We start from the raw sequence: 24048 nt of genomic DNA, 5'->3' as shown, positions 1-24048 counted from the left end.
GGTCAATTGAGGGGAAACCCTCTATACTGGGACAATTATTATTTTTGGTAACCAGAGTGCCCCCTTTTTGCCTACTTTTAGGGAAGCTGTTTTTTACCCCTCAGTAAAAACGGCCTTGTGCCTAATTTGCTTTAGTGAGGAAGCAAATAAATACATTAATGTGCACACACAACATTGCTCTGGTGGAAACAAATAGTGCCGGGTGTATGACTTAAAAAAAAATAATTCAAATATATTAAATCACATTGTATATATAAATTTGATCTCTGTCTGTCTGTCTGTCTCTCTCTCTCTCAAGCTCACCTTATGTCATTGCTTTAGTTTTCATATTAAAATTATTTAAGAAAAATTGATATTGTTATTTAGTTTTTGATTTCTATAAATAATCGATTATATCTATAAGAATAAAAATGTGTAAGTCATAACAATGTTATTCATGTAGAGATGAAAAAGTAATTTAATATTTACACTGCTATAAAAACGAGTGTTTGTGTTTTAATTATGTTGTATAGATAATATGTAAGTTATATAAGTGCTTGTTTTACTTCCTAGGGTGATGCATAATTTATATCATAAAACAGGGATTGTCAGGATAAAATGACACAAGGATAATTCACTCTACAAGTAAACCTGATCAAATATTCAAAATAACATGGTATTGAAAACCTAAATAAGATCCCCTCAATACAGCTATACACTGGTTTATATGAGGAATAGTGCACCTTCTCCTAGTGATGTTACTTCAAATAACAGCACCTAGATGGATACTCCACCAGATTAGATAAATTCTTATCATATGAATCCAGTACAATTCAGAAAATGCTTCAATCAAAGGCAAAACTATAACATAATTAAGTGGCAAATTGGGAAGAGGAGAATTAGTGCTGTTCACTTCTTTATAATTAAACATTTTTTTAATTGTCATTTCACCCCAAACAAGGCACAGAGCCACTTAGTCATGAGGGGCTGTTATTTGCTATTTTTGGCTGCTATGAAATCAGATATGCAGGGACACTATTTATGGAGCTGGGCAGCAAGATGTCTATTCACATTACACTTAAAATCTTGCATGTCAGTACTGTCAGGGAAGCAGGGGCCTAAGAGGGAATTCCAAAGTGCAGCAGTCCAAGGGAAAAAGCTATTCGAGTAGAAAGCTTTACAGCATCTAGCGATCTCTACAGTGTAGGGGTGGGATTTTGCTGCTATTTGGATTTGTCATGGGTATTGTTGAGGAGGTACTAGTGCCTCAAGTTCGTCAGAGCATTTGCCATTGATATACTTGTAAAACAAGCACAAGGATGCTATGTTTCAGTGATGGGACAGAGGTTGGATTTTAGTTGATAGTTCAGGACCTATTAGGTTGGTGACTCTTTTTTCAACTCTATCTATGAGCGAGAGACTAGTGGCAGATAAACTGGCAATAATACTCCACCTTTCTTGCAGCAGCCTTGGTAATTCTTGATGTATTTAAGATAGAGGAGAATCTTGGTTGAATACTCGAATATCTATGTATCTCATATAGAAATAAGTGTTAACCTCAGGAAAAAGCCTCTTGATTTTTTAGATATTCCACCAGACTAGATGAATTATTGAGCTAAAATGAAAACTAGTATTTGTCTCCACTTTATATACATCATCAGCAATAACAGATTTAAAAAATGTCTCCCACATTACAGCTCTTATTTTATCAATTTTTGTATTATTCTTTAGAATATAAATGTCTTTAAAATTACTTAATTATAACTTTAAAACTGATTTTCTATGTTCTCTTTTATTTCTTAAAAACAGCAGCTTTGCAGGAACTATGTCTGAAACCAGTGTTAATAACCCGAGCTCTGCCCCAACTCCACCGTCACAGGTGTCGTCTGTGGGAAGTACTCAGGTGCCTGTCTCCCCTGCACTGAAGCGAGATGGTAGCGAAAAGAGAACCAAACCATACTCACTACCCCTCTCTGACCGAGCACAATCAGTAGATTCTGCAGGACCCCCTCCTCGTCCTACTACGCAGCCTGGTCAGGGGCCTGGTCAAAGACATGGTATGGGCGCCATTCCAGGTGCTCCAAAAAGGCCTCCAAAACTCAAGGTAAGTAACTTCAATGCAATCACTAGTAACCTCTCTGGTGACTAAGGATGCTAATTCTTTATTCATCTCACTATCCGCAGAGGTTGTAGACCTAAATTCTATATCTCAATACAGGTTGATACATGCATAATCCTCCTTCCTCAATGCTAATGTCATCTTAGTAAAAATATATATATATATATATATATATATATATATATATATATATATACACACACACACACACACACAGAGAAAGTAAATATATATATATATATATATACACACACACATGCTCACACACAGAAAGTAAATGTATATATATATATATACACACACACACACACAGAGGGTGCCCCAACAAAATTAACCATATTTTTTGAAATATAAATTAGTATCGAAATAGATTTTTAATTTTGGTACACCCCATATATGTGTGTGTGTGTGTGTGTGTGTGTGTGTGTGTGTGTGTGCTTGCAGTGTGGGCTTGCTATCGCTTTTCAAATTAAACTAATTGAAATACATGAAAGATTAATTTCAAATAATAAACACTTCATTCATAAGTTTGTTGTAGACAAAACCATTTCTTTCCCACTAATATTCTCTACTATTATATAAAAGAAACTTTATAAGTTCGTTCCCTATGGACTCCAAAATGGCTGAATGAAATTTCACATGAATGAAATTTCACATGAAAGTACTTTATGTGCATAGCAGTGTTCTTAGATACGTTTGTGTCCAAATATAAAATGATCAATAATCAATAATTGAAATAATCTAATGAAAGAAGGAACAGGTGATTTTGACCAAAGTTAGCACCTTGCACAGCCTAGCATCACAAGTGCATCTGAGAAGTTTTATTACTACACAAGCCGAAAAGCCCAAAATATAAAATCAACAGTAGGTTCTTTGATATGACAGGGGCACGTTCAAAATTAATGTTTTTGTATAAAGCAAAATTCCACCCTGATACTTACCTTTTTAATTTTAATCTTAAATTCAAACCATTATCACCATACAACCAGTAAGGCCAGGCATTTAAAATCAACAGTAGGTTCTTTGATATGTTCTTGTTATGAGCACAATTGAAGCATGATACTTGACTTTTGCATGCTATACTTTAATTCAAATCATTTTATATAAGAAATAATTTTATAAAATCAACAGTAGGTTCTCTACAGTGCAATGTAGACTACAATTTATTGTGGACTAGGGCACTGCAAGAGGCATGTGAAGCTTCCTCGAGGTGCAATGCGATGGGCCCCCAATTAGAGCAGGCACAATCAATAAATTTGATTGAAACATGATTGATTTCACCGATTCCGTTGATCCTCATTCAATTCCAGGTAACGTCGAATAACCATGCTAGTATAGATATATGAACATCTACATTTTTCTGATTTCGATGCAAATATTTTTTTCAATTTGACTATACAGAAAAGAAAGAAAAAAATCAATGAGCTTTTTCACTTGTAACTTAGAAATAGATATCACTTGTTGAAAATCAGACCAAATCAAGTCAGTATGGCTGTTGGTCTTGTAACACCACAGTGTTTAATATTTTATGTATTAGGATAATGCCATCTGTCTACCTACTTAGCTGTGTTACACTAAGTTACAACTGAAACCACCAATGAACTGTTTCAACTTTTTTGACATCAACAGCTTAAAACATTGTGAAATATGAATGATTATAAAAATTATTTATATAAAGTTATAGTTATGTTAAGAATGAAAGGAGAGAGGAGTAATTCCATATCATTGAGAATTTAAGCCAAGTACGTTCAAGGATGGAATACTGTTGCCATATCTGGGCAAGACCTGCTAAAAACAGCCTATCCTGCCTTGACAGAGTACAAAATAGACTTCGTGGCTTAGTGGGGGATGCCCTTTTCACTACCCTGCAACCTCTCTCCCACAGAAGAGACGTTGCGAGCCTATCCTTGTTTTATCGTTATTTCCATGGCAGGTGCTCGTCTGAACTCCAATCTCTGGTCCCCCCTCGCCAATCTTTCACGAAAAACACCCGTCTAGCTGAATCCACTGTGAAAAATTTCCCCCACTCTATATCTGTGCCTAAATCAAAACGTGGATTCCATGAACAAAGCTTCTTTCTTAGAACTGCACGCCTGTGGAACTCTGTTCCGTCTGCCTGCTTCCCACCGGACTACAACTTGGATGTCTTCAAGTCCAACGTTAACAAATTCCTAATGAACCGCCCCCTTAAGTAAACACTTCATCAAATCTCCACACTAACGTAATGTACTTGCAATAACCCTTATCCCTGAGTGGCTTCCGGGCCTTGATAAGTGGTGATCACTGTGTAAAAAAAAAAAAATGTCATTTGTAAATGCTTGAAGAGAGAAGGTGATTTTTTTTTTAATAACTAAAACAGGAATTCATCTGTTAATGTTTTCTGAATCCAGGTAGTTGGTTATTATTTCTCAATGGATAAAAAGTACCAGCAATTGTTTTCCTCAGAAAGAGACTATTTTGTAGAGAAAGCAGTAACGCATTCTGTTTCAACATATAGCATCCAGTTTCACCTAATGACATTTTTACTATCCATCAAAACTAATGGCTTGTAATTTCATTGTCTCCATCCCTTCTCTGTTGGTTGCAATATAATTTAGACAAGCTTCAATGGCTTCATGCTGTGTGTCTGACATGGAAAGCAGACATGACACGGGAGAAATATAATATATTCCTGGCAATATTAAAATTAATCAAACATTACAAACTATTCATCTTCTCCATTACCGATTACAGCTCTGAAGTGTTTTGGCATACAAAGCAGTTCTTATTTAATTATATACAAACAAAATTATCTAGCATTGGCTAAATGAAAGATTCAGGACTGAAATATACACAAAAATCTCATTGGGGTGGGGAGGGGCAAAAAGTTGCATAATTTTTCACTTATTAAGAGAAGAGGAGGCTGCTCAAAGTGTTGATTTTGTGTTCAATGTCAGATAGGAATGCTATAACAAATAACTGTAGATATGGACTCTAGCAAACCTACACTTGTGGTCAGTGTTGTATATTTTTTTTTCTATGAATGTCTTAGTGACTTTAATTTATCTCTCCCATGTGGACTTTATCACCATCTAAGATTTTATACTTGTGACTGAGGTCTGCATTAGGATGGATTGATCATAAGAGAAATTAGTACTATTGAAATATTGGACATTTCTTTTGCAAATCATTTTAGCGGTTTTATTTATATTCCCATGTGTTGACATCGTCGTTGCTACCACCTTTGATGTCAGGTTCATGGATGGCATTGGAATTGGTCGGAATTGAGGATTACAAATGACACAGAATATTTAGAATATGAACTTATTAACTCAATTTAAAAATCACCAACCGGTTAGTTTGATGCATACTTAAGACTCTCTATTCCTTTTTTCCTGGCAGTTATGAAGGTGTCTTGCATCAGATATATGCTTGTTTCATGTCTTGCAAACTGTTTAACCAACATACAATGAGGAGTTTATAGTGAAGCAAAGGTTACACATTCCTTGAACCCACTTCTCTGTAAGTCCAGTGGTAAGAAAAAAATCAACATAACCAGAAGCAATGTTGGAATAAATGGAGAAGGATAGGTGATATTTTAGAGTTTTTTCCTTCTCCTATACTAGTTGCCCCACCAAGGCTTGAGAGTTTGGTCTGCTCAACTAGTTTACACATAGCTGAGGGGGAAGAGAAATGAATTTATATCTTTTCGAAAAAAGAAAATGATTTAATAGTTATTTCCACTTCCCAATTTACCTGCTATTCTGAAATGATCATGCATCAAAGTAAACACAAACGCATTGAATATGAATCAACAAGTTATCATCTTTTGATGTGTATCATTCTGTTTTAATCCCATTGAGTTTCTTAACAGTTTTTTTTTTATTTTACTGGGGTGGGGTCATCGCTTATCAAGGCCCAAATACCATTCAAGGATAAGGGTTAATAAGTGTCAGATGGGTGATGAGACAACACCATGATTATCGGTAATGGTGCAACTTGTTTGTTTATTTAAGAGGATGGCTCAACAGGAACTTGTTCAGGTTAAACTTGAAAACGGCCATATTATAGGCAGCTTGGAAGCAGCCTGATGGTACTGTATTCCACAGGCGGTCATTTCTAGGAATTGAGTATTTTTGAATTGACAAAACTTCAACACATCATGGAGAGTTATCAGTCTATGCAAGTTTCCCCTTCATCTCTGGCATCACCTATTCAAGTGATGACTATGCTGAGCATTTGTGACCTAACAAAAACCTGTGTTTCAACATGATATAATTAAAAGCCACCATCGTATTTATAATCTTTTTTTAATCATATTAATCCTAAACAAGGTACTTTTGCCACTGAAATACAAGGGGCTACTGTGAATTATCGGAGTAGAAAGCTCTTCAGCATCATGGACCTCTACAGTGAAGATGTGGAATTTTGCTGCTTCTCAGGTTAGTTGGGGGTATTTATGTTACTGCCGATCTTTGAAACATCAGATTGTATTTTTTCAATGGTGAATTGAATGTCAGCAAAGCTTTCATCCAATATGGTGATATCATCAGCATAGTCAAAATCCAATATTTGTAGACTACAACTTATTGTTACAGCATAAAAGTTGGCAGAGTATTCAATGTGATCTAGTCAATAGTATAATTGAAGAGTGTAGGCGAGAGAACGATGCATCCTTGTCAGACGCCAAAATGAATGTCAAAGAAGCATATCTGTTTACGTTAGATTGTTAATATAGTCAGGGAAGCAGAATTCCAAAGTCTATTAGTTCGAGGGAAGAAACTATCAGAATAGAAGGCTGTTTGGCATCGAGGGACCTCTACAGTGAAGATGTGGAATTTTGTTGCTTATGTTGAAAGAATCTTCATCTTGTACTTTATCAAGCATATTCACACTAGCAGGCTACATGGTGTTACCCAGTCATAAAATACGCTTAAATAAAATATTTTAGTATTTATTTATTTACGGACTGTTATCCTCATCTTCATGGTTATTGCTTCATGACATTTCGGCCAACTATTCCTCTGGCCTTCATTAGGTTAACAATTACTCATCTCAAAGGATTCCAATAATAAAATAATGATATTTTAATTTATGCAAATTTCGTATTTATTATTATAGAGGTAATTGTTGATTGATTATTATATTGTACCCAATATATAGTAGTGATTTCAAAAGTTAAAAAAAAAAAATGATTTGAATACCTTCGATTAGAATTGAAACCAAAACATTTAGCTCTCCTGTGTTATTCACTACTATCTGACCTAAGACCACATGCATATCAAAATTTTACAAATTTACCAACTTAAATGTATAAATCTGTATTTGTACATGTGCAAGGGATACACAATAGTTTAACTTACGTCTGCCAAGTTCCAGTTTTTTAATTTTGACTTCTTAGCAGCTTTTTTCTGACTTAAATCTAAATTGAATTTGTTTCACAGGTTTGAATAGCCCATACATCATGTTTCAAGTTTGTAGACCAAGTAGAGACTGTTCTGCACACATACACACAAACAAGGTCACTGTTTTTATATATATATATATATATATATATATATATATATATATATATATATATTGAACAGTTCTTAAGGAAGAGGACATTAATAGAATTTCTAGAACAGATATGCAGATGGTGAAGATGTATGGTAATGACTTTCTATCAGGGATAGGAAGTCATTAGAAGAGTTCAGAAATAGATTATATATTCCCAACATCGTTAATGTTTTGCACCAAAATAATTTTAGGTGGTATGGACTTGTCGAAAAGATGGATAGCAAATATCAAATCAGCAGATGTAGGCTTATTGATATTGATGGATTTAGAGAGAGGAGTAGACTATGGAGTCAGATAGTTAAAAAATAACCTTAGAAAGATGCGATTATGGCCAGGCCTTGTGCAAGACCATGAGACCTGAAGAATCATCCGACAAAACTGTCCAATCTATGCTAGCATGGAAACAGATGTTAAACAATGATGAGTTCTGAGGCATTAATAGTAATGTGACATTTGTGATGTACACTCCTCTCTTCGTGAAGACAAGTATGACATAGGGTCAGTTTATTCATTCTTTTTTTTTGCTGACTGTTATCCTCATCTTCATAGTTGTTTTTGTTTCACCACGTTTCGGCCAACTCATCCTTTGGCCTTCTCCAGATGATTTACAGCGACAGGATAGGAATACTAAGTATTTTAACTGTGTCCCTAGTAATTACTGGCTCCCATAGTTGTTGTTGTCTCACTACGTTTTGGCCAACTAATCCTCTGGTCTGCTTTGGGTAGAATTGAAACTACTATCTTCAGACAATTCTCACCTGGAACTGTAGAGATTCAACGCTTCTATTCACTGTGCCACGGCCTTGAAGAGCGATCAAGGTTGGAATTTTTTGGTTTTATAAATCCAAGTTTTTATTCTTATCTGGTCTTCCATTGTCGGGTCCATACCAAATAGTATTATATAAAATCCTATCCCGTCATGGTAAATCACCTAAAGAAGGCCAGAGGATGAGTTGACCAAAACGAGGTGAAACAGTAACTGAGGATAACAGTCCACAAAAAAAACAAAAGAATAACTACACAAATTATTTATCTCAAAGGATTCCAATAAAAATAATATATAATAGGGTCAGTTTAGTTTCAGATCTCGGACATGCGTAATAAATAAAAATAAAACTTCAACTCCTTGGCCGATCCTTCATTAATAGAAATACAGCCGACATGAAAATGTCTGGCATTATTTTTCCTGATTCTTTCTAAGATAAAGTATTTTCAGGAGAGACCACGTAAAAGTTGCCAACATTTAGAGAGCGGGGTAGGCCATGTAAGACATGGAGTCAGTTATGGAACTGATTTGGCACATATTGATCGTCAGTCTGTCTTATGTACTTTGTCATCGCCATCTCTCCTTAAATAAAGAATGCTGAAAAAGCAAAACACAAGTCATAACCTGGTAATAACTTATTCAATTTTCAGTTTGAATTATCTTCAATGGAAGTATCAAAAATAATTCCTTAATGCGTTTCTGAATCTTTGAAATGAGGATCGGTTATTTGTATTATTTAGGTTCTTTGGACTACTGTTCTCATCTTGAATTTATTTTCACAACATTTCGGTCGATCTAAAATCTGACTTTCTTCAGATGTACTTTGTCGGACTTAGAAATGTTTCTGTCGAACTTGAAAATTTGGACGGAATTCTGAACAGATATTTTATTTACTTAACACGGGTAGCATGCTTTTGTTCTATCAGCCATCACTGGATAGAGGTCCTAAGTAATTCGCAGTTATATTTTTTGGTTGTCCACACTGAGAATTGAATCTCCAATCTTCAGGAGAAGAATATTACTTTTACAATTGACTTTTTCCAAGTACTCCAAGGGTCCTTGCGGAAAGTTCTAGTACGAATTACTTTAAAGATATTTTTTTAACTTTTAATCCATTTATTTTCTTTGATCTTGCTTATCATTAATGTTTTTTTTTGTTTTATCTTTTGTTTTTCATTGTTGCTTAAATTCGTGCATCAAATTATAAAAAAAACATCTTTGATTTATTCTTTGTTTTTTTTTTTTCAGCCCCAGAATTTAAATTTATCATTTGAGGTATATTTTTAGAGTGACTTCATAAACTCTTTTCCTTATTTTAAATCTGAGATCCTCTTTTTTAACACATTCTTCAACAAAAAACCTTCAGTGCCTTTGTTTTTTCTTTTTAATTTTTATCAAAATTTCTCTGATTTTTCTACTTTTGGACCCTTCTCTTTTCTGTTTTCTTAGATATAAATTATGGGCACATAGTACATTTATATATATATATATATATATATATAAGAACCTTTGATCAATTAAATTAGGACACTATTACTATTTATTTTACTTTGATTTCATTAAAAATTCATAGCATATTTTAAAATATTGTTCTTGCGGTACTAAAAGTAATAAGTCTCTTTACTTCTATATTACTCAATAGAAGTAAAAAAAAACTGTTTTTGTGGTGTGTACTAGCACTATGTAAATCTGATGGCAATGCTGAAAAAATTGATCATTCTTTCTTTAAATACTCGCAGTGACATTAAGAAATATTATAGAGAAGTTGAATAACATAACCCAATCCGAAACTAAGGTATATTTTTGCATATATTTTATGCAGTTAAAGTATATAGTAAAAATGCCTTAGAAAAACTTAATTAACTCTGCTTTAGTATAACAATGATAGCAATAATAGTAATAATGTCTATAGAAAAACTTTACCATCTCGTGCTTCCTTATCATTTTCAATAAAGTTACTGAAAAATTACAATAAACATGCAATGGCTACTGTAAGATGGTGATATCTATAGTGTATGATGAAACGATGGTATACTGGTTTTTGTTAGATTCCCAAAGTGATGTTGAGCACTGTTAGGTGTTGTGGGTCATTTCCTCCCTTTCAAAATCCTGTACAGGTTTCTGAGTTCAATTAGATTCTCAGCTGAAGAAAGTCGGCAATTACATCAGCCGAAACCTTGTAAATATAGTAAACGGTGTGAGAATAGAATTCTGAATAATTCAAATAATCAATCCTCCCCCTCAAAAATTTAAAAATATAATTTTAATCTTTGAATCTCAAAGCATGTCAAGTGATATTTTTTTGATAACATCTAAAAATATGATTATCAATTTATTTTTGGGGTTTAATATGTCAAATTTTACAACATATAAAATAAATTGTCTTCTATGTGTCTAACCTTCTTTTCAACATCTTTTGGGTTTTCTAGTCTCAGCTTTATTTGTTTACTTGTCCTTGGCTGTTTCGTTTTCTTTTCTGCATTATGACAATATTCACAACGTTGAATAGATATATTTTATTTTTAATTCTAACAGCATATTTGTCATTCTCTCCTTTCATATATTTTAATTTTCTCTTTAATATCAGAAAAATAACAATTGCATCTTTTCTATTTCTTCGAGGTAAATGGTTGTGGTCTATTTCTGCCAAAGCTGTTGCATCTAGTTTTCCTTTTATCTGTAAATAAACCTTTCCTTTATTAATATAATTTTTTGTTTATTTTTTCTATTTAAAATATTCTGACAATTTTCATGCCAAAGAAACATTAAATTCATGCTGAATCTTATTCTCTTTATTAATTAGTATATTAAAGTTGTAGTAGCACAACTTGCTAAAGTTATTATTAAAATGTTACAAAAATTAAAATGCGGTTTAAGCAGAAATAAATGATTATCTCAAATGAAGGTAGAAAAAATTGTTTAACGAACCCACAATATTTATATATTAGTGGCCTGGCAAGGGCACAGGGAAGACAACTGGAGCAGTAAAACTAAAGCTAGCCAGCAGGACACTATATATACAAATGTAGACAAATTTGGGCTATTTTATTGGTTTGAAAATATAAGTTCTTCTTTACAAATTGTCATAAAATTTTAACCATAGAATAGTATTATAATCTTCAAAATGCCTGCAGATATATATATATATAAGAGCAAATAATATATATATATATATATATATATATATATATATATATATTCTCATCGCTTTTTTAAAAGATGGAATCGCCTGATCATTGAAGACTAGATTCAAGCAAGGGCCCATGGTCCACAGAGTTTCATAATTCTAGAGATAAATAGTCATATCGAATTATTGACACTGATCTCAGGTAATTAGTGTCTTAAATCAAAATGTTGTGATGTATGTTAGGTCTACTCTTGCATGAAAAACTTTGTAAACAACAGCTGCGTTTGAACAATTCTTCTTTTTAATTCTAACCTATAGATAGTTGCTTTCATCAAAACAAACGGTTATTTGTATAATGTCTTAAGTAAAATGAGACCACTAAACTTATGTTTTATTTACAACTAGCTGTATCTATTCGGTATTACCAGGAATCTGTTTTTTCTTTTTATCTTTTCTCTTAATTAATTTCTGCAAGAAAATATTTAAATAAAAAAATAAGTAATTCCCTGAAGGAATATATATAATAAAAAATCGATTTTGGAATAAAATCAATAAGACGTCTTAATGTGATGTTGAAATGTAAATCGATTTTTTTTTAATGTTAAATTCGGACTCTTTTATCCTTTTAACGATGAAGTAGGCATCATACGGAATAATATTGTTTTAAAGAAGTTGTTGCTTACCGGCTCTTTCCTCTTTTTTCTAAATCAAATTTTTATGAAGTTTAATTGCAGTATCATTTGGTCATTACATGGATTGAAGATAATTTTTAAAAATCAAACCTATTTTAATTGTCTGATCTGTATGAAGTTCTTCTCATTGCCTAAAGCTATTTGTTATATGTGCAATATTTTTACCCAGAGCAGCAAGACCTCTCTGTTTCATATTCTAGGTCTATACTCCCATAGTCAATGCTCCTTTAGTATTACTAATGCGTGTTAATGTTCAAAACTGATAGATTATTTGAGCACTTGTAATTATAAATATCTCTCTCTCTTTCTCTCTCTCTCTCTCCCTGCTTGTTTTTCTCTTTCTCTCTCTTTTCCTACCCCTCTCTCTGCTTGTTTTTCTCATTTTTCTCTCTTTCTCTTTCCCCCTTTTTATTTTTCTTCACTCTTTCCCTTCTCCCATATCCCTTTATTTCTCTTTCCTTTATATCTCTTTCCCTCCTACACTTTATCTTCGTTTTGTATTGCTGCCTTGTCCTCTCTCTTTTCCATTCTCTCTCTTCCTTCCTTTCTCTTGCCTCTCTCTTTTCCCCTTCCTCTTCCTCTCTCTCTCTCTATCTCTATCTCTCTCTCTCTCTCATTACAAACTGACATTGGTTTGATGTTTATAAACTACATTAAGTTAATAATTGATCAGATTGATTAGTATTTCTGTACTTCATCTTTTCCTCCTTTAAAATACTAATGCCATTTTGACTATGGTACCATAGAATACGCATATTTCATTGTTTTGTTTTTGTTTTGTTTTTTTGTTGTTTTTTTTTGTTTTTTTTTTTGTTTTGTTTGTTTTGATCAAATCGTTGCCCATTTTATTTGGAAGTTATTTCCTTATTTAAATCAAGGCTTTTTTTAGGCTGGATGCTCTTTCTGATATCTATCCAGTGAGGTAATGGGAACTAGTGCTTTGATCCAGACAGCATAGGTGATTGCTTACTAAAATAACAGAGCGCTTCCACTGCTTTTTTTCTTTTGTTTTTTTTTTTTTTTAATTTGTTTTTCCATAAAAAAAGAAAACAAATGGAATTATTCATCACTTCTGTGATCCAACACCCACAGTAGAGTCCAACTTCTTTTGGAAATATACCAAAGGGGAATTCCGATCGCCTTAGTTGACAGGGATACACAACTAGTACTCTTGCATATGGTACAGTTTTGTGTCACTGGTATTTTCAGAAATATTACCCAAAAACTAATACTAGTAACATAAAGCTGTGATTAAACCTTTTGTTTCCTTAATACTGACCATCAGGGCATTACCATTGTCAATTAAGCGAAACAGTATATCAGGCATGTGTACAGAGTGTGATGATCTATGGAAGTGAAACCTAATCAGTGAGGGTTGAGGAGATGTGTTGCATGGAGAGAAACGATACAACAGATGTGTAATGTGAATGTTAAAGGCAGGAATTTGATGATCTCAGAGAAACATTAAATCTGAACAGTATAGGGAGATGTGTGCAGAACAGGAACCTTCGATGGTATGTGCACTTTTAAAGAATGGATGAAAGTTCTTGGGTTATTTGATGTAGAACAGTTGTGGTACGAGTTTAATTCACAAGGGAAGTTTAAAAAAACATGGGAGGAAGTGAAATAAATTGATTTGAAATAAGGAAGGCTAAATAAACACCTTGTAAAAAATAGGTTAGTTTGGAAATTTTTAAATGTCTAAACAATACAATGTTTGCCAGCATATGAAACAAGTGTTAGACATTGTCATTATTAAGAATAGAGGAAGATGATAACGACTTTTCTAAGAAACTACTAAACTATGTTTCTTTTCCATGCGTTAGGATGCATTCTCCATCAATGAAGATATCTCTCATTTCCATTATTTCACTGTAGAGATTATATGTATGCTGCTCATGATTTCAACTCGTATATCTGTCCCTCCCTCAATCTCTGTTGACCTTTATCTTCTCTATCATATGTTGACATTCTTGTATATTCATTTTGAAGAGCTGTCTTCTGTATCAAGATAATGCACATATCTCTTGTTTATTTTAAAACAAACAACGGCAGTAAAAAAAATCTGTGACTTAATTAGCGAATTCTAACAAAGCATAGTTATCTTGAAATCTAGGATATTTCTGACCATTTTTATGGAGATTGCATCTTTATCCATAAATCTGACCTATCAGTGGGTGACATCTGGTGTCTATCTTTGTTCCGCCAGTAGCACAAGAACAAAGAAACCCTTCAAAATGGCACATATAACTTTGACTGATTTCAGTGCATTGTTTTGGTCTTTCTGTTTTGAAAGATACACCAAAAAATGAGACTATCTAGCATTATTCATGTAGTTCTGTAATATAGCCCTCTCTTTTAAAATCATACCTAATCTACAAATGTTGTGCTACCTTCTCACTGTTATTTTATCATCTGGTACTGTTGGTTGTCATTAGTTAAGGTTTTAAATCGATTTAAATTAGTTTATTGTAAAAGGTCCAGGATCAAAAGTGCTATCTTTTGTTATTATCCTCAAAAATATCCCTTTCATTTCAGACTAGCAAAGGCGGGGGGGGGGGCGTTGATGGAAAGTGGGGTGGTAAGTTGCCCAATCATAAAATTCGCTTTTAATTAAAAAAATTAAAAATTCTGACAATGGGGGCAGGGTAGGGGCGTCGCTTGGGTGCCATCAGCCAGAAGTGAAACCGAAAACAAAATTTTGTAAGCAAAAATAAAAAACTAAAGTCCCTATCAAAAAATAATTAAATACCCATGAGTACTCGTGCGAGTGGGGGGAAAAAATTAGCCACAGTAGCCAGGCTTAAACCTGAAATGCTAAGAGGAAAAGGAGATGAAAAAAAAGGAAACCATTTAGTCATCTCGCCCACACAACCTGTGATGTCATGGGCATCTGAAATAACATGTTTTATGTGTACGTCGATGTCATGAGGTGTGAATGACTTTGCAAAAATGTCGACGAAAAAAGTGACCCCTCCTTGTAGAATATGGGTAGTCGACGGCAAAAGAATGAATGTTTTTGGCCAACGATTGGATATTTGTGAGATTTCATACAATACCAATTTTGTCAGTTTTGGTCACGTGTGTCAAAAGTTTTTAGTGGACATACGCACAAACACAAAAACAGACAGGTAAGATTTAAATAATAGGAGAAGAAGATGTATTACATGAATGCATAACTAATGGTACAAAAATCGTACGTGTTTATTTTGTTATGGCAATATAAAATGTGCAAGTTAGAACTTTGCAGAAAATGTAGGACAAAATTTCTTTTCAGCCATCTTTACTGGCATCAATCCTTTTACCATTTTATTCTTTCTTCCCTGGTGTGAATAACTGACTGTTTTCAATGTAGTTAGTTTATCGCATATGCAGATTACACCTTCCACATACATTATGATGTTCAAGACTTCTGTGCATAGCAGAGACGATCTTATGGTGGGGATGGACTTACCTTATTATAAGAAAATACCTTAGATACAATTAGGTAATACTGATTTAGTTGTTTTACAGCATATCAAAAACTTTTGGGGAGTCATAATTCCAGTACTTATTGGGGGTTGGATTGCACAATGGTATTAGTAGCTAAACATAATAGATCCAGTAGAATTTGAACTGTGATTAGTCAATTTCATAGTTTGATATGGTATCCATCTGACCAATCCAGTACCCCTTCTTTGTGGTTTTTATTATGAATACAAACAGTTATTAAAAAAATAAATGACCAAAGCATGCCTAGTCATTTTGATTTGAGTAAATAGTGTATCACTTTAAAATATTTTGCATAAACCATGTTGCTAAATAAGAAAGAAATCTATAAAAATGTTAATCACGTGCTTTAGATATGAACTAGCAGGGTTACATGGCGTTGCCAGGGTTAGAGCAATGATATAGCATCACATGCAACATTATATTCAAGATATTTTACTTAAACAGCAACTTTGATCTTGGCAAATTAGATGTCATATCTGCTGAGGTATTCAGATACATGTTAATACTTAAAAACCAACGCTTATGATCCAATTAATGTTATTGCGTGAGATGGGAGAAAGGTGTCATTAGCTTCTTTAAGGGGCAGCTAAAAATGCATAACTACTTCCATGATGTTCATATACAAATTGTGCATGGTAATACATTTACATCTAAGGCATACTCTCTAGTATGTGTTCGTTTTTAGGGACAGACATGCACACAGTTGTTCTCCTAAAGAGAGAGAGAGATGGACATAAAAAGATATAGCAAAAGAGAAGAGAGGGAGATAGACAGACTGATAGACAGAGAAAAGTTTTTTCTAAAGATACCAAACTTCTTCATTTATATTTTACTAGCGGGGGGTACCCGGCGTTGCCCGGGTATTTGGGGTGTGTGCTTCGTGTGTGTGTTGGGGGGGTGTAAATCAGAACAAAAAGGAAACTTAATGATAGCTATTTAAAAAAAAAAAAAAAAAAAAAGGATGGGGAGGTTGGTGGCATGTGGGCTCGAACCCGAAGCCTTGAGACCTATAGACTGAGCCTGAACACCTGCGCTACGGCAACAATGTTAATGTAAGAGCAATTAAAGTGAGTAAAGTTAAGGAGGTTTGATTGACAGGTCGCCGCTTAATGAGGTCATCGCGGGAGAGTTACGATAACGGGGCAGTTTTTGGCATTTGTTTACTTTGTTTCACTGCGGGATCGTTTTTTTTATTTACTGCGGGGCAGTTTGGGCTTCCCCAAGATGATGGGAGGGGGGAAACCAGCTCCCCATTGAAAGGGGATTGTCCAAATTGAATAGCAATTGTCTGATATAAGGAAAAACCCGCATTGATCAAAGCTGATTGCTTTTGGACGTTTCCGGCGAATCGCACTGGGAACGATGCAACAACTTTTGTATTAGTTTCGCTTTTATTATACGGAAAAGGCAAATCTACATGCGCAGATCGAAAAATGTTGAATATTTAGCTTTCAAATGTCGGGCAAATTAAATACACATGCGATCCCTGTTCGTAACTTGTAGATATTATGATTTCGACGTGATATAAAAAGTTTTAAAAATGAGCGACTGCCTCGAGAAGCCGACGAAAAAATCCTTTTGCGGACATACACAAAAAGTGAACATACATACATCCACACATTTACATTCTTTGGCTTCATATAATTTTATTTAAAATATAATTGAGGGTAGAATTTGAATTCACTTCAGTATTTCTAGTTTGATACTTTTGGTCTGATACTCTCCCAACTAAGCAATTCAAACATTTGTAAAGTCGTATTTTAAAATGATACTCATAAGTGAATTCATATTTTATGTGTAAAATGTCGGGAAAGAGTTGTAGCTTCCTTAAAAAGATACTTAGAAAGTTAGAAATCCTTCTGTTAGGTTCTTAAGTTAATTCTACATGTGTGTAAACATCTTTATTTTAGATACATTCTATTTTGTCTTAATATAAACGGACACACACATTCGATTTTATTATCTAGGATATATATATATATATAGAGAGAGAGAGAGAGAGAGAGAGAGAGAGGTAAATAGAGAGAGAAAAAGAAAGACGAGCAAACAGATATACTAAATCTATCAAAATACTTTGCTTACATTTTCTTATATCAAACAAAGGAAAATATATTTTTTGACTTCATATAATTTTATATCTTTATAATTGAGGAGTCGAATTAAAACGCTCAATGTTTTCAATCTAATACTAACCCAACTAAACAATCCAGACATTTGCTAAGCTAACTTTTAATCATGAGAAAAATCAAACATACACATTCTGAAGTTTTAAGGGCGTTCTATCCTTCTGGGTCATTTAGAGATGGAGACATGTAGATATCTGACACATAGAGATTCGGGTATCACTTCCATTGTCTTCCCCAGAAAATTTTATACATATTTAAATTAAAAATATATATATATTTGAAGTTTTAAGGGGGTCATGCCCTCATAGCCCCCTTAATGGTGCACTTAGAGATTTCCTGGTAAGTCTTGCACAAGAATACACTTTCCTAGATCTCATAAAACATCAAAGGACTCTCAACTCCTCCTCCTCCTCCTCTACATAGCTTTTTAGAAAGTGTGAAAATGAACATGAGCCCCAAATTACATACTCCAGATCCTCATTGTTGGAAAAAGAGCTGGTAGTTATTTTCTCAATTCTCGTCATGACATTGATGAAATTTTGTCTCGGGGGCGGTGGGGGGCTCTAATTATACAACACTATCCAATAATCACAGATATGCAGACAAAAACACAATATGTCCCAATTTTTAATATTCTATTGAATAGATTTACCACGAGAAATTTCTCATTTAAAAGATGAAAAAGACAACAGCAAAATAAATGTAATTTACATATCGAATATTCTATGTTGATTTTTATTCAAATTAAAGCTTTACTATTAAATAACCTGTAAAACAAAAAAAAAAAACGAAACTTAACTCTGTTGTCAATGACTGGTGATTTCCACTTGAGACAAAGTGGCAATAAGTCTATTTAAATACTGTTGTACTTTTATCAATGTTCTAACATATATTTACAGTGCTGTCATCTGAGCATTCCCAATCCTTTACCAAATTCCTAACTAATTTTCATGATAAAGTTTCGTGGGAGTATTCAAACATCTCAGTCATTATAGTGTTGTTGCTTTTGCTTCCCTATTTTCCCACCACTGGCGAAAATTTGAAAATATTTCCAATTTTGACGAAAATAAGCGATCCCCATCGTATTTATGATAGCATAAAAATAAAAGTGAAATCCTTAAGTGATTCTATTTAAAAAAAAGTCGGGTGAAAGAAATGCAAATTCCGTAATGGTGAAAATTTTTAAATATTTCCAATTTTGACAACAATAATGGAGATCTTATAGTAGTTATAATAATAATCTATTATATAAATCTTCAACGTCTGTTTGTGTGTCTGCCAAAAACTTTCAACACACACTATGAAAATTGACAAAATTGGTATTGTTAGAAAGTTCAAACTCTCGGACGACAAATACCCAAAAATTGATTAAAAGCATTAATTCTGTGCTGGTCAACTGAGCTGTTTTTTTCAAAGAGGAGTCAGATTTTGCGTCAACATTTTTGCAAAGTCATTCACGCCTAGCGATCTCGATGTACATATAAAAGACATTATTTCAGAAGGCTCATGACGTCACAAGTCACGTTGGCAAGATGACTAAAACGTTTGCTTTTTCATCTCCTTTTCTTCTTAGCATTACAAGTTCAAGCCTGGCTGCTGCGGCTAATTTTTTAATTATTTTTGCACTCGCACGAGTACTCACTGCTACTTTGATTAAAACAAAATTTTTTTTTTTTTGGGGGGGGGCTCAATAACCTTACTAAACCACTACTCTCCACCTGGACAATGCTGGTACCCATGCCAGTCTAATATATAAAAGGGAAAATGTGTGTTAGCTTGTGTGTGTCTGTGTATGTTTGTGTGTCTGCCAAAAACCTTTGACAGACACATCAGACTGTGACAAAATTGGTATCGTTAGAAAGATTGATCTCTCGGATGTATAACTTCAAAAAAGTGGCTAAAACGTTTTATTCTGTGCAGTCAACTGGGCGGTGTTTTGCAAAGAGGGGTCACTTTTTGCGTCAACATTTTTGCAAGTCATACGCCTAGCGATCTCAATGTATGTTTAAAAACCGTTATTTCAATCCGTTTGACGTCATAAGTTGTCATGACTGTGTCAGCTAGCATGTTAGCTTTTTCACCTCCTTTTCCTCTTTTGTATTAGAGGTTCGAGCCTGCCTACTGTGACTAATTTTTTTTTTTTTTTTTTTTTTTTTTGCGGTTACATGGGTACTCGCTGCTATTTTGATTGAAACAAAAGTGTTTTTTGTTTTTTTATCCTTAGTATACCACTTCTCTCCACCCAGGTAACGCCAGGTAGCCATACTAGTATCAAAATAAAAATGAAATCCTTAAATGATTCTTCTTAAAGAATCTGTCGAAAGAAACACAAATTGCGTAACGATGAAAATTTGAAAATACTAATACTATTGGGAAAAGAATTAATCCAAAGTTTCCCCCAAACAATTAGTAAATAATAACTTGTGTTCAATTAATCATATGAAATTGTCAACAATAAATATTGTTTTGATGTTAAATAACTCTGAAAGGATTGATGTACGAGATATGCTATAAGGCAACAGATCAAACCACTACTATTAGTAGTATTACTAGTAGGTAGAAAGTTTGACCATAGTAAAAAAATGGCAACTCACATTTCATTGGCTACTACACTATCATATAGGGGAGGGCACCACTAGTTTTCTTGGATTACTTCATTTACCCTTGCTTCTCACCTTATAATACTGATTGTTTCACAAAGAGACATCAAGTATCATTTGTGGAGTCTTTGGTATGGCTTGGCTGAAAATTGAACCTCAATTTATTTGCTCAATATCAAATACGATTATGCCAAAGGAGTCCATTTAGCATAATTATTATTAGTAGTACTGTGTATCTCAATTATTTTACCCTTTCTGCATTTCTGCAAATCTGTGTTATTAACTTTTCATCACTGCTATGTTTTGCTTTAGTTGTCAGATGAAATTAATTGCACGGACAACAGCAATATACAACGTTTGTTTCGTAATACAGTTTAAACATTTTTTTTTTGTTTGTTTTTAACTGCATTTGATATTTGGTTTTGTGTTGTTGGCACTTTTTAATCCCATTATCTTTGCATTTGTTTTATTGTTTCAGCAATTCTCTGAATCTTCAGACAAGTCTCCAACAGCCTCATCAATAATGTCCACAATTAGTAGCGAATTAAGTGGAATCGCCCAGTCTACTACTAGCACTCTGTCTGGCCTACTTGGTGAGTTGAATTTTTATTCCCCCTTCATCCATCCTCTCCTCATCTAACCAAATGTTCAAACCTTGTTCTGTGTAGAGACGTTGCAAACAAGCCATTATACTTATCAAAAGAGTCCCCATTTTTTTCCTTTTTATCGTTTGTATATTATCCTATATCACCTTTACTTTTCATGTTAAATATGTAACATATAAAGTTATCTTCTCGGATTTTAAAAGTTGGACCTAAATAGCATTTAAACTGACAAATGAAACTTTGCTTCTAACTACCAATTTATATTTGTTATTGTTGTACCATGTTACAATAATGTACTTCATTGCACTTTATTTAAAAATTAGTGCAGTCTGAACAACTGGTAATATAAAGCATTATTAATTAACTTCAGTTTTACGTCTTTAATTTTTTTGTCATTTGGTTTTTATTTCGCTTTCTTTCTCTCTCTTGCTTTATTTTTCTGTGTTCCAGTTTTTTTTTTTTTTTTTTTTTTTCTCTACCTCTCTCTTTCTCGACTTGATTGTTTTGCTCTGTTTCATACTTCATGATTCATAATGAGGATAAGAGAAGTTAGAAGAATTTTGCTTCATGAAACAATGACTTCCTGTTCCCCTTACTTGCTAACGACCATGTTTTTTTTGTTTTTGTTTTTTTTTGTTAGTTTATTTCTTCAAAATAAATTGTGGACATTCTTTTTACACAAAAGTCTAATTTTAATGGAATTTAACTTGTTTAAAAATAAACATGAACTAAAAACATAAGTCGACTCTTTCGGTATAAAAAGAATGGTGTTGTAGATTAACACTCTTAGCCACCACCACCCCACTTCATAAAAAATGAAATTCCCCATTTTAGGCAATTATGTTGGAATACCCTGAAAACTCATTGGAAATAAGAAAAATGTATATTTTAGAATTTAGAATGGGAGATTAGTTTCAAATATGAATTTAATGTAAAATGATCTATATCCAGGCAGCTAACTAAAATTTTTTTAGAGATCAATTCTGTACATTTATTTTTTCTTGGGGGGGGGGGGGTCTGTTGTGATTACATATGGTTATACAATTTTTAATTTTTGTTTGAAGGGTGCCACTTGAATTTAAGGTTAGTGGCAAGAAAGGTTAAGGAGAGGTTTTTCTTAGTGAGCTTATCACCTAGGGTTAATAGTAATCTAAGTAATTATTACTTTTTTTACTTTCACCATGACGCCCCCCCCCCCTCCCCAGAAAAACGTATTCCTCCAGCAACATATTTTTGTTTAATAGTTCTAAAAAGCTAGAATGGTTCATGAGGATCATTTTACATGATATTTCACATGCAGTGAGGATGAGGTGTAATTTGAATGCCAATACACCTTCCCAAAATTTTAATACTCTCCACACCTTTCCAGTGGAGGTTTGGATGGTGTTCTTCCTCCTTGGTCTTTTTATCCTCTTGTCTCTTCACTACAATTTTGTGGAATACCAACTAAGACTGATGCCACCATTTAAGATGAGGGGTATTCTTTGATTTTTGGTAGTTTCAATTCCCTTGGATTCGTTTTATTATTATTTGTCTTCACTAGAAATTCTCACACAGGATATCATCAGAGATTGCTGACTGATAACAACTGGTGGTGTTCCCTGGAGTCTGTGACAACAAGTCTCCCCAGATCTTCAGTACTCTCCACCTCTTTCAATAACCTTTGCAAATGAATTTGCAATTGACTTATTACTGGTACTAATCATTGGTGATCACCAGAATTTGGGTGGCAATAAGCCTCCCCAAGGTCCTTGTTCTCTTCATACTCATTCAGTGTAAGTCTGGTTAATACTTTCTTTTCATCCTCCTCACCTCAGCTATTTGGTGTGGTGCAAGTTGATGCCAACTACATTTTTTTTTGCGGGGGGAGTAACTTACTGTCATGAAGAAAGAAGGCAAGGCATGCATTTCTTAGTAAAGGTTTTATTCACTAAAAGTGCACTTAGAAATTATACATAATTTATATAATTTTTACTCAAGATTCTTAGACATTTAGTTAATTGAGGAGGTGGGAAGGATGTTAAAACCATAACATTTTTCCCCTTAACATTTATTATGATGAAGGATAGAATTAGGGGATATAGTCTTAAGTTACAAAATCTTTGTATTTACTCAGCATTTTTCTTATCCTAGATAATCTTTATATGGGTTCCTGAGATTCTAAATCTGTAGTACAGAGTAACCCCCCCCCAAAAAAAAACAGGCCCCGTGTACACTTTATGTGATATCTCCATTATTTATACACCGATTGCCCTTATTTTACAGGACATGGTAGAATCAATGACCGTGAGTACACCAAGACCCCAGTGGGAGCTCGGACAAAGAATACACTGTGTTAAATTTTACTACAAGACTGGCTCGTTTAAGAAAAACCAGGACAGTTTCATGCGTCAGTTCGAATGTGAAAGGCTCCATCCAAAAGCAGAATTCAGAACTGGGTGGACCACTTCGAGAAGTATGGGACCGTGGAGAACCTCAATGCTGTCCAAGCCACTCAGGACATCCCAAGAAGCGAACAGCCGAGCTGGTCGAAAGAGTGAGAGAGTCTCTCCAGCAGAGTCCGAAACGCTCTGTGCGTAAGCAAAGTCAGTCTCTCGGTATGTCCCGTAAGACTTGTAGGAGAGTACTGATGAACGATATCAGGGCTTACCCATACAGAATACAGACGCTGCAGACCCTTACAGCCTCAAACAAGAAGCAGAGGAGGGCTATGGCAGTCAAGATGCTCGAGAAGATCGAGGAGACACCAAGTTTCCTTAACCTCCTTTGGACCTCAGATGAAGCCCACTTCCATCTTGATGGAAAGGCGAACTTCAAGGTAAATGTCTTCTGGGGGTCTTCCAGACCCAATGAAGTAGCCACCAAGTCCCTGCACTCTCCTAAGTGCACGGTGTGGGCTGCAATCTCGGGCAGAGGCATCATCAGACCAATCTTCATCGAAGAATCTGGTGCAGCAGTGACAGTCACCAAGGAGCGGTATGTGGAGGTCCTCAAAACCTTCAAG

General features: G+C 34.1%; 1 protein-coding gene across 14 annotated transcripts in view; it reads left to right on the top strand.

Moving 5' to 3' along the window:
* LOC145303656 (MAP kinase-activating death domain protein-like) overlaps nt 1–24048 on the top strand; it is a 602561-nt gene that overhangs the window by 346389 nt on the left and 232124 nt on the right. For 8 of the 14 annotated variants that reach the window (XR_013873756.1, XM_080145238.1, XM_080145232.1 and 5 more), the window contains 3 exons: nt 1789–2083; nt 9651–9677; nt 20918–21032. Coding sequence is in view for 13 of the 14 variants with exons in the window: in XM_080145238.1 (XP_080001364.1) it covers nt 1789–2083; nt 9651–9677; nt 20918–21032 (437 nt within the window). In the remaining variant the exon portion in view is untranslated. The remainder of the gene's footprint in view (nt 1–1788; nt 2084–9650; nt 9678–20917; nt 21033–24048) is intronic. The other 6 variants (XM_080145239.1, XM_080145233.1, XM_080145229.1 and 3 more) reach the window with 3 other exon arrangements.

The sequence above is a fragment of the Euprymna scolopes genome, chromosome 19 (genome assembly GCF_053919585.1).
Source record: "Euprymna scolopes isolate OS-2025 chromosome 19, ASM5391958v1, whole genome shotgun sequence".
Lineage (NCBI taxonomy): Eukaryota > Metazoa > Mollusca > Cephalopoda > Sepiida > Sepiolidae > Euprymna > Euprymna scolopes.
This window is presented reverse-complemented; position numbering and strand designations above follow the sequence as displayed.